This window comes from Pleuronectes platessa, chromosome 4 (assembly GCF_947347685.1).
Source record: "Pleuronectes platessa chromosome 4, fPlePla1.1, whole genome shotgun sequence".
Classification (NCBI taxonomy): domain Eukaryota; kingdom Metazoa; phylum Chordata; class Actinopteri; order Pleuronectiformes; family Pleuronectidae; genus Pleuronectes; species Pleuronectes platessa.
In genome coordinates this window covers 20,327,949-20,346,352 of record NC_070629.1, presented here as the reverse complement: position 1 = coordinate 20,346,352, position 18,404 = coordinate 20,327,949, and the positions used below count along the sequence as shown (strand labels likewise).

Genomic DNA, 18,404 nt, shown 5'->3' with positions numbered 1-18,404 from the left:
ATTGTGTAGTTATTGTGTAATCCTCCAAACAAAAAAAAAGCAAGTGAAATTAGAATTGCACTCAGTAGAGCACATACCTGGCTGCACCATTAGCAAACAGTCCCTGTATGAAGCCAAACACTCATAGATATCAGTCCCCTAAACATGCTTATTCCAACTTGTATTTAAGATCCATGTATTATTCTCTGAGAGTTTGATAGAGATGTTAAAGAAAGTGAAAATAAAATCCTCAATCCACCCCCTGATCTGGATCTGCACCAGAATTTAATGGGTTCTTCCCCCGACCCACATACCACATCCTTCCACCAAGTAATCCTTTCAGTAGTTTCTCTGTTATCCTGCCAGCAAAGACAAACTAAAACATAACCTCCTTTGCAAAATAAACAATCTATATCTTTATCCATCCGTATTATTGCACATCAAATGACCCGTCGTGAACAGGTGACCTTTGAGACACATCAGACTCTTGTTTCCTTTTATCTCAATATGTTTAGATGTATGACATATTAAAACAGCCCTGTGCTGTGGCATGTAAACTTCTCCCTCTTCACTTCTGATTTGAACGGCTGTCCAAACTCAGCCAGACCTCAAGATTTGGGACATTCCGGAAAAAAACATGACAGCAAGTGTCATATAAAATTATCGTGATGGACGTTTCTTTGCTCTTCTCCTGCAGATAATCCCGTGCTACAGATTCAGATCAGTGTGTATTGTTTCTCGCTGTGGCCAGGATAAATGCAGGTTAACCTCATTGAGATCAATGTCAGGTAATGTAAGGTTATGTGTGTGTGTGTGTGTGATTCAAGTATCTTTTCAGAGCTCTGATTGGGCCAATTACTGCAGAATAAAAGATGATGACCTGCATAAGGCATGATGTAGAGAAGCCTTTTGTCCTGAATCACAAATCTGTTCCTCCTTCTAAGGAACACATACAGAGTCCCATCCTCATGATTCGTATGATCAAAGTCTCCTTTTTGAAATGTTTTTAATGTTTTGATCTGTTTGATCAAGTTTGGGAGTTCATCTTTTACTTAATCAGTTGTTTAGTTTGGCTTCCTTTTGATTATGCAGAATGGGGGGGGAAGTTGGCCTTAAGTGACGCTCTGCACTTTGAACATCACATGAGAACTTTGATCTGCAGATTGTATTATTATTTAAATCATCAGGGGTTTTACAGACAGGATATAATTCGCAGTTAAATTCCGGTGACAGCCCTTTATCTCTCTTCAAAGAAGGAAATACGTATGAATTACTTGTGTTCTCCTTCAAATGTCAGCGGTAAACATCTTTTGTCACTGGGGCGTTTACTGTCCGCAGCAATTGTGTTCACATATGTTGAAGCAGATGAAACCGTGGCCTGTATTCACTCCTCAAGTGCCTCACAAAACCTGTGTGACATGAGGATTTTGCAGCACATAAGAACAGCCCCACACCCCTCCACACTCCCCCCCAATGAGCCGAGATGACAGACGGCAACCCCAAAAATAAAGCGAGCCTCTACTTTTGACAGACATGAAAAGACATCGGCTCCGACAAGAAATTGGCGGAATTCCAGGCAAAGAATGATGAAATATTTTGAGAAAACACCGCCTGGCTTCTTTGATAGGTGGGATCGCTCTTATTCCATCTCATTAGCCTGTGTCTAATCCGTCTCCCGCCGAGGCTGTCTGTCAGAGCGTGCTGGTACGTGTGAGGAGCATCTGTCCTCAGAGTGACAGATAAAAAGGTCAGCAACCTACTGTACGAAAGGCACGACACCTCTCCACGAAGAAATCGTTACTTTCATTCACGAGTCCTTTGCTGCGATGCCGTCAGGACGCCGTTTAAACTCTGATCAAACCCGACCGCGATTCGAAAACCTAATCCCAGCCACTTTGGCTTGCATATCAACCGTGTGCCCTCTGTGTGCAACACTGAAATATTGTTGCGCTGTGTGCTCCTCCAGGAATCAAATCAGCTCTAGACGTCCTGTTCGATGCAACTTTACGACTCAAAAGTGACAGAGAGAACAGAGGCAGGTGTGATGTGCGCTTAGGGACGGACAGACACCTACTGACTACGTCATATTCACGCCAGTAGCATAATAACTAGAGCTGCAACTATATGACCACGGCTCAACACTCAATCACTGCAGATCAGATTGATTTCATTTGTTTTGAGCCAATATTGCACATCAGCCACGCAAAGTCTTATCGATAACCTTGGAGCTAATCTGTGTTGATCTGAGCCAAACAACCGCACAATGAAGTCTGCAAGTGGAGGACACGATCTTTTATTCGAATGACTGTAAGTGGATTGACAGTTGGAATTAGTTTGTTTTTTATTCCTCTCTCCTCCTCTCTTCTCTCCCCTTTTGTTCTCTTGTCGTCTCTCCTGTTGTCGTCTCTCCTCGTCATGTCTCGTCTGTCCTCTCCTCTCCTTTTGTTTCCTCTCCTCTCATTTTTACTCTCCTTGTTTACTCTCCTCAAGTTTCCTCTCATTTCCTGTCTTCTCCTCTCCCCTTGTTTCTTCTCTTCTCTTCTCATTTCTCTTGTTTTCTCTTCTCTCATTTCCTCCCCTCTCCTCTCGTCTTGTTTCAATGACTCTCCCCTTGCGTTGTCTTTTCTCCTCTTTTTTACTCTCCTCTACTCTCCTCCTGTTTCCTCTATCCTTGTTACCTCTCCTCTAGTTTCCGTTTCATCTCTTCTTGTCTCTCCTCTCCTCTCCTCCATTCATTACAACCACACCTACCATTTCAGCCATCTACTCCCACACACTTCTCCCGTCCCACCATCTCAGCAGAGCACGGGATTGATAAGAGGATGTCCCTTAATGAGAGTGACATGGTAACAGAGCTACGTGCTGAGCCTGTTTGGCTGATTTACATTGAAATGAACCATGTTTTTTTCTTTTTTTTCTGGCTATTGTGGAGTAAATTAATTATGTTAACCGTCTGCAGGACTCATTTGCATTTCTTGATTGATTTCAGTCCATTTTTTGTGTATTCTCTATGGGGGAAAAAAACAGGAACGATGAGAGATGGGCACTGTCATTCATGGCAGCATGTCGTCATTGAAATTGCCGGAGGCGTTTGTCCCCAGGAAGTCCTGCACGATTGCAGACATCTGTCTCTGTGTACACATGTAGGAAACCGGTTCAAGTTTGCTGGGGAAAGCATGGATTCACGTTTTTTCCTTTCTCTGAATGTGTATTTGCCCTGCTTATGTCGAATCAGTGGGATGGCTGAGTTTATTTCTTCATCTGTTTGTTTTCTTTATTAGTATGTATGTAGGGAGGTATATGCACAACACAGCACACGTTCCCAGACTGCCCTTTTCCTTTTTTGTCCCTGCCTCTCCTGGCTTCCCCTCGCCTCCATGGCCTCTTAAATATCCGGCCAAATGCTAACAGAACTGCTGTGGACCTGTCTGTCTGTCCGTCTGTCCGTCTGTCTGCCTGTCTGTGTCTGCAGCTCCCCTCAAACCAAAACCAAAACGACCCAGTCAAACAGCAAGCTGGAGGCGAGCACAGGGACCCAGTCAACCTCTGAGCTGTATCCCCTCTGAAGGCATCAATCGTGCGACTCAAGCTATAGGCTGCATAATGACATTGTGGCGGTGCGCTTGTGTCGTGCTGCAAAACATATTAATGTTAGCCATAATGAGTGTGACCCAGTGTGGTTCACAGGGAGCATTTTGACTGGCAAACACTGCCCTCAAATGGAAGAGAGGAGTAACAGCAGCTGCAGTCGAAGCTGCAGTGTGGTCAGGTTTTGTGCAAATGGCTGGTGTGAATATTTATGACTCTCCACTGGACAATGTTACTCGTCTGAATGTTGCTGCTGGCTTATTGATAGGTCATGCATCTAAACATTCTTTCATGTGTGCCTGTATTTTTATGTATGCTTACTTCTGCATGCATGTGTTGACCTCTTTAAATTTCCAGAAACTTGAAGTTACAAAATCACTGACTCATGAAATGTCTGATTCGACTGTTATGTGTTCACAGATATGCAGTATTACATGTTCTAGTGTTCTCTGTGTGTGTTCTATGCCAACACGCCTGTGTTTCTTGCATTTATCCTAGAATCTTGGAGCTCCAGCAGAACGGGGACATGGATATACTGAAACTCAAGTGGTGGCCGAAGGACAGCCCATGTGACCTGTACAGCTCAGTACAGACACGGCAGCACAGCAATGCCCTGGACATCCAAAGCTTCGCGGGTGTCTTCTGTGTCCTGGCGGCTGGCGTTGTGCTCTCCTGCCTAATCGCCATGGTGGAAAGCTGGTGGTCACGGAGGAAGGGATCCAGGGTCCCCTCCAAGGAGGTACGCGATTGGATGAGGGGAGGTATAGGGCCTGCACTAGATCCCAGCTCATCTGTCCGAAAGGTGCAGTGTAATAGATAGAAAGGAGAGGAAATGGATTTAGGGGAGAGAAAAATAAAGTAACATTGGACAGATGGTGATTGAATGGATGATGGGTTTAGTTTTGGGTAGAGCTGAGGCATGGGGAGACGGATGTAATACAAAGTCTAGACTTTTTGGCCATGGGCGCTAAGCTGTAAAAAATACGGCAATTCCTCAAAGTCGGGTGCAGGCGGAATAGAAATAGGAGCAGAGCCCTCCCTGTGAAGGAGTTGTGACACTGACAGCGTCTGGATGCTTTCAAAACCTCCTCTGGTCACACTGTCACTTCGCCTATACTAGATTTGCACTCAAGCAACTTCAGCAACACAACCCAGATAGCACAGCAGGGAGCTGTTTGTGTTGAAGGCTCTTGCACATTGTGACAAAAAGAAACCTGGAGGTTCTGTAGTAGCACTCTTAGAGACAGAGTTGATAGCTCTCATAGTCTTATGTGTATAAAGCCGTGTGGCTTGGTGTATCAAAATACATGAGAAGTGAAAGGTCAGTGTTCTCAGACGTTCTGCGAGGATTGCGTTCATTTCCCTTTCTCAACCATAATCAGGATCTTAATGGGGCAATCAACTTATAAAGCATCCTGTTGCTATTAATTGTAATTGTTTGCCTATTACAGTCACCATCAAATGATCACAATTATGAAGCAAAGAGTCTTGCTCAGACAAAATCTAATTGAATGTGAGTGTAAAGTGAATTAAGCAGCCAATTTAACCTAATTGAATTGAAGAGGTTTTTTGCTCCTGTTTTATTCCCACTTGGTCCTCATTAGTTTAACCAAAGTATCTGACACTTAAACTGATATCAGATCAGATTACATGAGATGTAATCTTAGATGGGCCGGGCAACATATAAGTAACACACTTACCAACATTACACACTGAGAGAGGTTAGGTAAGGGTTCGGGTATGATGAAGGTGCTGGTGTAGCTGCGTGTCATCACAGTTACAGTCTTGTCCATAAGAGAAAGGGCTTCTTGCCGTACAGTAATCACACTGTAGCTTGTGATTCATTTACAATATGGTATTTTGATTTCTCTCTGCAAAATATCCTAACCAATACGCCAACGTTTTCCAAACCACACCTCTGCAGCCATATGCAGACATTTCTTTTTTACACGTATAATCACAGCAGCATGTTTCTCCCTTGTTTGCATTGTTGACTTTTGACATAACGCCGTTCCGGAGCTGGACAAGAGGAGCCAACGAAACGTAGTGTGAGGAGTCAGGTCGTGTCAGACGATCTCACCACACAGTGTGAGCACATAAATCCTGAGCTTTGGATTCACATCTCGGAAGATTCACTCGTACACGGTGTCATGGAATCCCAAAACAAAATTATTATAGTTCGCACAGTGGCTGCCCAGCTTTATTGAGCTTCAACACATACAGTGATATGTATAATGGATACTTCATTACAGTTGTAGCTTTAATTTGAGTTGGTGTGGCTGATAACACCTTTGTGAAAACAAAGTGCTCAAATTGTAGGGGTTCAAAAGTCAAACCAAATCACCATGATGATACATTGTGGAAAATCCTTTGTAGTCAATGAAAACTTTTTGACCCACAGACTCACAAAATCGGTTTACACCTGACTTACACCCTGATAATGCAGGATCCCATAATGAACATTTCACATCTTAAAATCCAGTGAGTGTTTTCTCCGTTGGCCCATAATGAATTCAGTAACCTTTAATGCTGACGTCCTGCAAAATCTCGCCTTTCTTTTTTTTCTTTTTTTATGTTTTATTAATGTTGTTTAGATGGGGCTCATTACTTTCAAACAAGCCAAAATGTGTCCGTGTCAACAGGGCAATCAACCAATTATCTTTCTGAAAAGTTAATGTTTTGGAGAAAAGTGGCGTTAAAAGCAGAATACTCAAACAGCCTGAGGGCCGCTGGGGATGCTGCAGTCTGCCTTGCCCAAGAGGAACTGATTCACGGTAATAAACAAGAATATTTATACAACCAATTTAAAACATAAACCCCTCGTTATTTAGCTGGAGCCCCCTGAGAACTGTCCAATCAGCCCTATGTCTGGTCGATCACCTGAGCGGGGGGGCGTCATCGGGCGTAATCACAGTAAAATCATGTGATCCTGCTACAAATACTCCCCCATAGAAAGGAAATGCAACATCTCCAACTGAAAGACGCTATTCTATTTACAGATGGTAATTACACAAGCTCAGGTCCTTCTGAGCCGAACTTAGCAGAGTGATAGCATCGGTGCAACCTCTCTGTGTCAGGAGCCTTTTTTTTTTTTTTTTTATCCACAAAAGGATTTGAACCAGCTTTCGATTCAATTTCCAACCTCAGCCATCCTCATCACGTCCAACGCTTACCAAAACACAAAGGGAGAGGGTAGAGTGCATGCTCCAAATCTAAACTGTGGGGAGTCTGGTAAATACAAAAACATGCCAGTGATGAAGTGAAAGAATTGTAATCATGTTTGAAACAATGTTTCCGCTTTTGGATTTCAGTTAATTATTTATGTGTCGTAAATAAATTAGAAGCACAGATAACTTTGCCATCAGGTAAAATACCTCAGTTTTCAAACACATGTTGTTTTCACCTTCAGCTGCTTCCAGACATGGTATGAATACGGCATAATGTCAGGAGATTATTCGGAGAAGCGAAAATGTCCAAGTGAGAAGCTCCAAACCTAAAATAACCCTGATAAGGATTCTCAGCGAGCTAGTGGGCGCGTTGGTGAGGTTTCTAACTTGTGACTGAAAACAAACATCTCAGGATGTAAAAGCAGTGACATACACACTGAGGATTAAGTTGTCAAGATAACTTTATTGGATAAAGGCTGACACCAGCGTCGATGTGCTGTTAACAAAAACACATCATCTCAGCAGCTGAAGTGTTTACCTCACATCCGGACTCCTCCAGCTGCGCCATCTCTCACCTGAGCGCTCTGGAGTTTTCTACGTTGTCGTGAACACGTCTGAGCAGAGAAGCTCCGGCTGCGTTGTTCGAATCTATCTATTCAGTCGGAAAAGAGTATAATAATAATATTTGATTAATGTCATAAAGCATGAGGTTATTCTTTCTACCTGTGGACCAAAATGGGCTTTAATTTACTTGGACCATTATGTTCATTAGCACTGTCAATGTGAATTTCTCTCCCTGACTCCCTGAAACAAGTGAGAGGGGCCTCCTCTCCTGTCAGCTTAATCCTTGGTGCAGTGCAAATGTTAAGTTCCACCTAGAATAAATCAGACAGGAAGACAATAATATGGAGAATGGAAATTGCAACTGCAGCCAGGATGATTTAGTGTCAGATCAGGTTAGTTTTAATCATAAAAGGCCGATAACACCAATCCTCCGGAAAGTAATTTAGAGACAAATTTCAACACGAAAACTGTGGTTCTTGATGATTAAATGAGCAGCTCCTTATCAAACACTGGTCTATCGTCGCGGATTATTGCATCGCTACATCACTGCAACTCCTAACGTTTGGAGAAAGATATTTTATGAGTCTTCATTTAATTGCCCTCATTATGACAGACAGAAATATGCTACAAAGATGGAAATTGGTGTTATTTCAGATGAACAGCTGGTTGTTATCATTTGTGTCACTGTAGTTTGTCAAACTACCTGAGGGTTTCATACAGCTCCATTTACCGTGCTCCAATACACCACCTGCAATCGCTTGTACCGGATTTAGAGGGACAAGTGGTTAGTTGCATTTATCACATGTCCTTTGGGCCATTTCTTCATTGATCTACTTTATTGTTTTATTTTAGTTGCTCTCCATTTACATTCGTCTTCCCTTTTTCTTAAACTGAATCGATTTAGGAAGAGACCTCCTGTTCGCTGTGAGAGGATTTGTTTCACTTCTGTTTATAGACAATCTGGGGCTATGAACTCACATGCAGCACCCTCGTATCTCAGTCAGTTCACCATGCGCATGTTCCCCCATGCATCTGGCATGATGTGTGCCATTGAGTTCACAACAAGCTGCTGTGAGAACAACCATATACAACAGCAGGCTGGTTGTGGTCTGTCTACGCTTCGTTTGGTTTCTCCAGGGCTGTTATTGCTTCGGTTAATCAAGTTAAATGCATTAGTTACGTATTTACCCAGCATGCCGTTGCTCATCATGCACTGATCCTCTTGCAGAAACATCTCCTAGTTGAATCAATGTTGTCCTGTGTATTATCAGAGGGTTTTTCACACTGACACACAAACCACAGACCCCCTGCCTCCAGTCCCCTGCTCAGTAACCAGCTTTAATCTGTCATTCAGACCAGTAGTTTTGTTCACCACTGAGCAACCACAAAGATGGCGAACCTTGAGCCGAATCCAAAGTCATGTTAAGCACAGTGTGATTCGGCTGCAACATGCCTGCCCCCCCGCTATCTTCATTAGGCACCGAGAGCAGCCAGTGGAATCAGCCCCATAGTGAGAGCAGGAGTGGAGTCACAACAGTGAAAAGCAGGGACAGCAGGGTTTTAAACGCTGATGGTCTTTGATTCTCTTTGTAGATCTTGATCAAGGTTGTTGCATATTAAGGCACCAGGCGGTCACTGGCATAGGGAACATAGGGGAACATCTGTAAGAGAGAGAATGACCCCATAGGTCATCTGTGCAAGCAGCTTCTCACCACCCACAGTTATCTTCAAGGAGGTGAAGAGTGGGTTGAAAAATCACACAACTCTTACATGGGTTTGTTCACTGTTTCAAAACCAACAGTCAGCTTTGCTTCTTCTGTCCATTACCGTTCATCACCTATAACTGAGTGCTTATTATTGTAACAATGAAAACATGGATTTATTTTAGCCTAAAATACCATCTTTTCCAATATCTAGCCATGGACTCTTATTATCTTAACCACTAGAATGAAAACAGTTGTATATGTCTGCAGTATGGATTGTGTGCAGAGGTACTGACAAGCAAACCACGCGGTTGATAAGTTGGAGGATTTACTGTCTCAGGGAAATCCCTTTTATGATTAAGAAATCACATGTGGATAGTTTTTATATATAAATGCCATTGTCTGATCTCACTTTTAATATTGGAAGACACTTGATAGAGATGAAACATAATCAAAGCCCAGATCCTCAGGGTTTTTTAGAAGTGGGAGTAAGAATCTGTTTAAAACACAAATAAAAGCAAAGTATTTATTAATCAGTGGGAGTAAAACAGCGAGATATCCAAGTTAACTAACAGTGTGTTATTAGAAGAGCGTTTTCAGTGCTTCCATGGTGAAAGTGAAGTCGGTCACTCAGCCATGATCATTTGGATGCTTGACCTCAGACCTTCATCCTGTCGGAGCGTTGACCTATCGATTGCCGTCGGTTTGACTCGAGGGTTGCTCAGAGTAACCACTGAACCCAAAGTGTGTGTCAGTGTGCGTCAAACAAAGTGCTGATCGGATCATTGAACAGCGACCGAAACGCCCCGCATACACACACTATCAGAATAATCCAGTAATCACACAAACAAGCTCACATCGCTGGGACTGGTGCGTTCGCTTTTCTAACCTTCCACAAAATGACTGTCATCAATCGGAGTTACTGCCTCGCACTGTGCATCATTTTCACTATTTGACCAGTTTTTGTATCACTTGTGTCTCTATGACCGCCTGCCTCGACTTTGGGTGTATTAAATGTTTTTACATCCAGATATGGAGACATATTGCACCAACATTGTTTCTATCATACTGACAGACCATTTGTCCGTAATGGCCTTTGGACCTTAAACAAATAATTCACCTCATTAGCCAAATATTCCTTTGGCTGAGATATTATATAGTATTCAACCATAAATAGGTTAAATCATGTAAAATAGTTCCAATAACCCTCTCTGATCTGAACTCTGTGCAGAACCACTTCAAAATATCAACCAGCTGCAAAGATGTTTGCTGAGAATGAAACAGGAGGGAGATAGAAAAAGAAACTGACTCAGTGGATGAAGGAAGACAAATTTCATTTAACTTCAAAGCAGCTAATAAGATAATTGCACATGTTGCATTTTAATCGACTCGGGAAAACTGTGTAACTCTCCACGCAATTTGGTCATAGTCGTGAACAATTTAGTGAGTCTGGTGCGTTTAATGTCATCTAACTTTCCAAAGTTAATAAATGAAGCAAACCTTAAAGCTTGTAATTAATTCCACCGTATGATTTGCTCTCCGTCAGTTTAAATGAAGAACTCAATGGCCTCCGTCTCACTGTCACAGTTAATGTTAACACCACTCGAGACCGTCGCACTGGGCCAAGAACACGCGGCCCCCTGTGCGCCACTGAAAGCTTCACATACATTTTTAGAAAGCCCGGTTGACCTACTCTTTATGCATGGGCCTCGAAAACTTGGCTCGCTGAGATACGTTGGCAACAGGAGTATGAATTGGGATTCCACACTTGGCAGGAGAACTTCAAATGTCCTGCCTCCATGCACTCAGAGACTAACTGTGGAGAGCATTCAGGCTAGTATCAGCCACGCAGTGATTCCCATGATTTACGCCACTAATCCTCAATGCGTTATGAATTGGTGTCTGTCTTTTTTCAGATTTCACATCAGGATGTTAGAGAATATGAATTGAATTTTGTTTGAAAGTCATGTACAGTACGTACTTTAGAAGTCACGGTTTAGTCATTTGGAGCGAGACCTGTGGACCATGCACAGATTCACTGCGCTCATCATTCATAGATCTTAAGAATCAGAAAATCAAAAGACTTTACATCTTACAGTAGCTCACACAGCAACGAGCTCATCATTTAGCTCGGCTCCTCCGCCGTGTCACACGTGTGTCAGTACAACAAAAGCTCCAACTCTTTGTTTGATATGACATCACATGAGATTTCCCGCCAGCAGTGATCAGTTTATGTTTCCCACGGTGACACATGCAACAACTCAAGATACAAATCTCGACTATGTTCATCCATCAAGCTCTACGCCCCCCCCCCCCCCCACGTGCCGCATACAGGCACCCCTACATGCTTTCAACATACATGAGTACCCACAACCCACTGTTCAAACTCCAGTTCGACTTTGCTGTTTTGTGTCTGTTTCTCATACATACTAAAATATGCATAACTACATTCTGTGCATTGTGTCTTTTACATGCATTCATACCTGCTGCTGTTAAACTGCTTTTGACTGTGGGCTTCCTGTCTTTTTGTGTCTGTGCTGCGGTTCTGTGTTGTGTGCAGTGTTATTGGCTGATGTTGCTTTTCAATGTGAACAGTTTGCTTGTGTATTTCTAACCCATCTTAAACAGTTGCAAATACACACACCGCACACACAGCCGAACAATCTGGGTCACCAATCATAAGAACTGTATTGTGACTAAAGGACATATACTCAATACAAAAAGGGGATCGTGTAATCGTCTCCCTCCAAGTCTGCAAGACTTTTGATAACACACATTTTAACACTTCAGCGTGTTCCACATAATTGGTACATTTTTTTATAAATATAAAACAATTTTCTTATTTCAGAAGCATCTGAACTCATTTTGGGTTGGGAGTGCGATGTCTGGGTATGTAGATAGTTTGTATCTATGATGGAAAATGGATCAAGTTGCTCAAAGTCAAAAGGTATAACATATACTGTAGCTACTTCCTGATGGTGTCTGAGGCCCATTGCATTCACTACAGGGGCAGATGTATGACTTCAACCTTTCTGTCTGATATGTGTTCTTTAAGAGGTTTAAATGAAAGAGCTCTGTCGTTGGCGTCTCCGTGAATTCAAAAATGAGATTCTGTTGCTGGATATAATCAAAAATAATCGTATTTACCAGCGTCAGAACTCTTCCATGACAGATATAACTGTGGTTTTGACCATGTCTGATATCTGAGACTTAGCACGAGAAGAGCCGGCTCTCCCTTGTGTCCCATCAACTAAAAACAGCCGAACTCTCATTTACTGAATTGTTATGAAAGGGAATCGCCGGCCTCCTCGTTCTAACTCCAGATAACGATCTGTGTCTCTGTGGCTCAAAGCTCTCATACTCTGTCCAGTGTTTTGTTTTTGTAGATAAGTACACTGTGTTAAGGGGGGATAGCGAGTGAGAGAGAGAGAGAGAAAGAGAGAAAGAGAGAGAGCGTGTATGGGAGAGAGCAATAGAAAATGCCATTTAAACATCTCCCCTTTCCAGGTGTGTAACGACTGTGTGAATGTCTCTCTGAGGACACAACACAGAACGACCTGCTTAACTGTGTGCGCTGACTGACTGCCATGTCTTTCTTCTCGCTCACCCCCCACCCGTCTGTCTCTCCAATCGACTCCTCTCTCTCCTCCACCTAACCATCCCTCCATCTGCCTGATCTTGTCTGTCACTCATCACTTCTCTTGTCTCCGCCCGTCTGCCGTTTGTCTGCCTGTGTGTCTTTTCGGCCTCTTGTTTCTTCTTCTTCTTTCTTTTGAATCCTCCCTCTCACATTTACGCAAACACCCAAACACATGTATATGAATTACTCCACACCTCTCTCTCATCAAACCTCTCTCTTTCTGTCTCTCTCCTTCTGTCCCTTTTGCCCCCCCACACACACACACGTTCACAAAACACACACTCACACCAGACACAGGCAGATGGCCCATCTGTCAGGCAAGCTGCCGACCAGTGCCCTCACAGCCAAAGCGAGCGCCCCCTTGCCCTGGGCGGTCAAGCCCAGAACCAGGGACCCAACTCGGCCAACACCAACGCCCCCACCGCCACCCATTACCAGCCCCCAGCATGCTGCGACATTCCCTGTGCCCTTATCGTGCAGCACTCCTACGAACCCGCCAACCCCTCCGAGCTAACACCCAAAATGAGAATGACCACCTTCACCACAGCACCGCCCACCCCAAGGTTATATATACAATAGGAGATAAGACTAAATCATTGGTTAGTAATGCCTGTCAGACAGATGTTACTTGTAATGTGATGATATGAATAATGATGATGGAATTAGACAAAAGTGGAATATCAGGTAGTGAGGTTCATACTTCTGTGTTCAGTGTAGCAAAGCTCTCTGCTTACGTACCTCTTTCATATACTTTCATGTACCTGGGATGTGCAGCGATGCCTTATTACCATTAGAGGGTGCTGTCTTCCTATCTAGAGGAAGACGGAGCATCATCTTTGACCAGAACAAGTCAAAGTTACATGTATTTGCAGGTAAAATCCTGCGGTAAAGTATTTATTTTATGTAACATAAAGATATTACAAATGAAGCCACAAACCAGTTTATGGTGTGAAGTTGGCTTTGTTCTCTAAGATAATGCCTTTGCAATAAACACAGCAAAATTATAGAGATGTATATTTAAATACATTTCAGGCATCTAGATTTAAAACTGTGTTTATGTCAGTTTCGGTTACAGTCATTAAGTTGGGTCAGTGTTCACATATGTAATGTTTCAGTGGGTTTTAAAATGGCAGGAATCCTAGACGCAGCCAGGTCCGAGACTGTTCCCTCCCTCACACTTCCTTCCCTTTCAATCCCTCCTACCACTGCTCTGCTTTCACACACGGCAGACTGACCATTTGTGATTCACTCTTCTCTTTCGCCCTCCTTCATTTCTTCTGATACCAACCAAAACCTTCGAACCCCCCCTCCTCCTTCAAACACTTAGTGTGATTATGATAGTGTCACGACACACACTAGCGCCCCCTCGTCCTCCCCCTCCTCCCCCCGTTCCCCCAGCCTCCTTAGATGGCCACCAGGGGCCCACGCAGCTGGTCCCCTCTGTCCATGAGCGACACACAGAAGGGCCAGTGCCCCGTCCAGAGTCCCCAGACCCGAAGGACACGGTCAGTAAATCTGCTCTTACGCCACGATGAGGTGACTCTTTGCCTTTACCGTGAAGAAATTCAAAACTCAGTACCCCCCTTACACCACCCACCTCCCTCCTCTGAGATCCTTCAGATACTTCCCTCCCTCCGGTAAACCCGTTGTCACATGTTTTGAAAATGCAAAAGAGCAGTAAAGGTTTTTGGAAATGCTCTCCAGCATCTTTCTCCCACCGTTCACCTGAGCCGCTCTCCCTCTCTATCCTCACCTCATCCATCGCAAGCCGAGCTCCCTCTGCCCAGCCGCCCACTTCCATTCCCCTCCAGTAAAAGCATGAAACACCTCTCACTGAGTGTTGCCATCTTTTAGACTATGTGGATAAGTAATGTGTCATATAATAATGTAGTCGTATAATGTATGCTTTGTAATTTGTAAGTTTCATTTACCTAATGTAAGTCAAGTTAAAGCTTAAGTTTATGTGTGTGTATAGAAGTGGTCTTGTTAAGATTGTTAAGTTTAGATTGGAGTTAGTGATGAATTGTATGGAGCCTGACAAAAAAACAAACAAATTCACTTGAAAATGAGAGGTCGATCTCAATGTGGATTGTTTTTGGGCCAGAATGCAACACAGGTGACAAGGAAAATAACTTTAGATGAGTAATGTACTATTGAGCGTTCAGACTGGCTTCCATAATACACACCGTGTGATCACCAGTGTAGACCCAGCACACCGTGGAATGGCAGCGCACACAGCATGAGGTTGCGGTGTGTTTCCTGTGTGGATTCCAGATGATCTGCACTCCCTTTACTTTAAAACCTTGTAGAAGTGTGTTTGTGTTTCTCTCTTTCAATATCCTGACCACAGCTCAGAGTGTGCTTCTCTATCCTTCCCTCCATCTTTCCCCTACTTTCCTTTTGATCCCCCACCCCCCCCCCCCCCCCCCGCTTCCTGTCACATCCCTGCTTCCCTTCCATCACCATGGATTTACTGCTTAAATTCTGTGTCAACCCTCGCTCTCATCCTCACACCACTGCACTTACATGTATAACACCTTTTTTATGATTGTGCCAAAACATTTGTTTGGCCTCACAAATGCCGTCTTGCCCTCATCGTATCATCATGTGCGTTGTCCAACACCCTTCTTTTACTTTCACGATTATCCTCACTGTCCGTTTACTCTGCTCTTTCCCTCTTCCCCTTCTCCCTTCCTTAAACACTGCTCCTGGATCTTTCTCCTCTTCACTTTTTTTCCAATATCCTACTCCCCACCTCATTTCGGTTCCAATTTCCTTCCCCCGCCATTAACCTCTCTTCCCTTCTATCATTTACCATCACTGCTTCTTTCCTGCCCCTCCCCACCTGCAGGACGATAAGGAGATCGACTTGGAGCACCTACACCGCCGGGTTAACAGCTTGTGCACCGAGGATGAGAGCCCCCATAAGCAATTCTCCACCTCTTCCGTCGATTTAACGCCCCTCGACATGGATGCGCTGCCAGCTGCGCGACAGGCCCTCGAGCAGATCAGCGATTTCCGCAACACCCACATCACAACCACCACCTTCATCCCCGAGCAGATCCAGACCCTCAGCCGCACCCTCTCTGCCAAAGCCGCCGCTGGATTTTCCTCTGGTTTCAGCAGCGGCGGGGGTGTCCTCCAGGACCACCGGACTGGGGTTGGCCCTTTCAGGCAGAGGGCCCCCAACGGTGGCTTCTTCCGCAGCCCCATTAAAACAATGTCCTCCATCCCCTACCAGCCCACAGGTCCAGGACCCAACTTTGGATATGGCAACGATCCAGACAGGGGCACCTCCATATGAGGAGTCGCTAAGAATGTGGTCGGTTCAGGAGGAGGAGGAGGAGAAGGAAGAGTAAGAGCAGGAGGTGAGGTGGTTAGAGTCAGTCACGGGGTGGTTGAACAAATACATCACGGCTAAGGATAGAGATCTGTGTACATAGGAATCTCTCTGTTTTATATGTGAGGAAGACGACGGGGGTGGAGCTCTGCTGGGGCATCTCCTGATCCTCCAGCAAACCAAGCTGGTGAGGTGCCAGAGGGGGAAGAGGGAGGGGGATCTTTGCTTTATTGATGTCGTTCTTGTGATTGTTTAGGGGATTCTTTTGGGAAATAAAGGGGTGTGAAAGGGGATCTTATTTTTTATAGTTTTGGTTTTATGGCATGAGGACTGCCTCATGTGAGGGACATTTGCTGAAATGACCGGACTCCTATTACTGTCTGAACCCCAGCTCGGAGGGTTCAGTTTCTACGACTCTAACGCGAGGAAATACTTCATAATGCTTGTGAGCTCTCAGGCTGGCATTGGTGGAAGACTGGCGCGGGCTTTGGCCAAGAAGCAACCACAACCAATTAGCAATTTTGGGGCTGTTATTTTATGAAGGTATATATAACCACAGTGTTGTCCGTAGCCCTGGGAGTGCACACAGGAAAACCCTTGTAGTTTTGAAAAGGCCCCATCTCAGTGAATATTGGAAGAATCCACTTCTCCGGGTTTTCTCTGCCTTTTTGCTATGTGGGAGTCCATTCTCGGTTTTCTCGTCTTCTCCGGTGTTGTTCCTCCAACGCCTCGGGTTCTCGACGTGTAAGTATCTCCAAGACGGTGTCAACACAGTGGCCTGACTAGACCTAAGACTTTACAGCTGAACCCATGCTGACACAGTGATGGTGCGTCGCTCTGAGAACTGTTGAAATGCAGCGCAACAGTACGACACTGTAGAATCACCAACCTGGTGCATCGATCTTAAACTACGTCTGCCATTTTGGTGCATCAGCCTGAAACTCTGACCATTTTGATGCACATTAAAGACTCTTTGTCAATTCCACTGCACTGTACCAGTGCCCACAGACCTGTAAGTGATTGTATGTAGAGCTGACCTTTTTCTTTTTCTCACCTTTAATGTGCTATCTGCTTTTCGAGACAAGGTGAGAACCTCGAATCAGACTCTCAGAGGGATAGTAAAAGGGATGTTACAAAAAAAACTTCTTAAAGAGAAAAAAAACACACATAAAAGACGAGCCGAAAGACTTCAAAAAGCGTATGCTTATTATATGTCTTTTATTGAATTTTGTTTTTGAAAAAAAAAATAGATTTTAATGCGTGGAATGTGTTTTGGTCAGGAAGTACAAAAAAATAACATTGTTCTGAGCTGTCTGCTTGTTTTTTTTATTTTCTTCAGCAAACTTTGAAAAACTGCTAAATGAGTGATGTAGTCTCTGGGTTTATTGCATAACTGTCATTCAGACTTTTACTTTTGATTTCCTTTTTTTTCTTTCTTTTGCTTAATTATAGTCTTGCCATGGCCTTGGTGTTTAAAGATAAAAAGCTAATTCTGTAAGGTCATGTCCTGTTTGAGTTCATCGATCACTTCTTATCAGGTTCGAGTGGGGAAGCAGAGTTGATTTTGTGTTAAGGAGAAGCCATTGCAACAGCATCTTCAGTACAGGCCTTATATGTTGACTATAGCGAGTCATACCCTCCCAACACCCAATTTATCACCATGTACATTAAAGAGCAGCGAGTCCGTGGCTGTACTTTCGGGGTCATGGGAATGTCACCAACAGTCAATGGCCATTGGAACCCTGTGGCTGCCTTTTATGAGATGAGTTCAAAATATACTTCTATTTCATATCTGTAATGTTAAGGCGACTGTTTATATACCTTGTTTTTTTTTAAGTGCCAATTAATTAAACTGAGACCATTTAGGTGCATTTTGGGGGGGGGGGGGGGGGGGAGTGGATCGGTACGTTAAGATCATTAAAAGGTATTTTGTGGATTTGGGGGTCAAATGGAACCAAACCTTTTTTTCTTTTCTTTTTTTCACTAACACTGTATTAATAATTGATAATGTTAGTTGTTTAGGACAAGTTTTCAGTTTGTTATCTTTAAGAACTAAAACCGCAAAATTGTCGCGCATAGAGAACTCAGTTGAGCCACAGTGTTATTGAAGCAGGCGTTCTTAGGCATCCTTTTCTTATATTAGGCTACAGTATGGCTATTGAATGACAAATAGGACACAGACATTTAAAAAAAAGTTTTATTTAGTATAAATGAGAGAGACATTATAAAAATGTATATTTTACATGTTTATGCTATTTTTGTTTAACAAAAAAGAAAAGAGTATATCATGATGAGCTTTAGTGTTGAGTTCAGCGGTCACATCACTGCGTGTGGTTTTCCCGTGTCCCGCCCATGGTCAACATAAAATACACACACACTTTGCTTTTCTCACGTCATCCTGAGTTCATCTTATTATTTGCTGG

The 18,404-nt window shown here is 43.6% G+C and overlaps 1 protein-coding gene across 1 annotated transcript in view; it reads left to right on the top strand.

Moving 5' to 3' along the window:
* The window catches only part of grid2 (glutamate receptor, ionotropic, delta 2), a 423,119-nt gene extending 405,274 nt beyond the window's left edge, over positions 1-17,845 (top strand). The window contains exons 15-16 of the mRNA XM_053421456.1: positions 4,066-4,306; positions 15,493-17,845. Coding sequence (XP_053277431.1) covers positions 4,066-4,306; positions 15,493-15,945 — 694 coding nt within the window. The 3' untranslated portion in view covers positions 15,946-17,845. The remainder of the gene's footprint in view (positions 1-4,065; positions 4,307-15,492) is intronic.
* Positions 17,846-18,404: the final 559 nt, after the last annotated feature.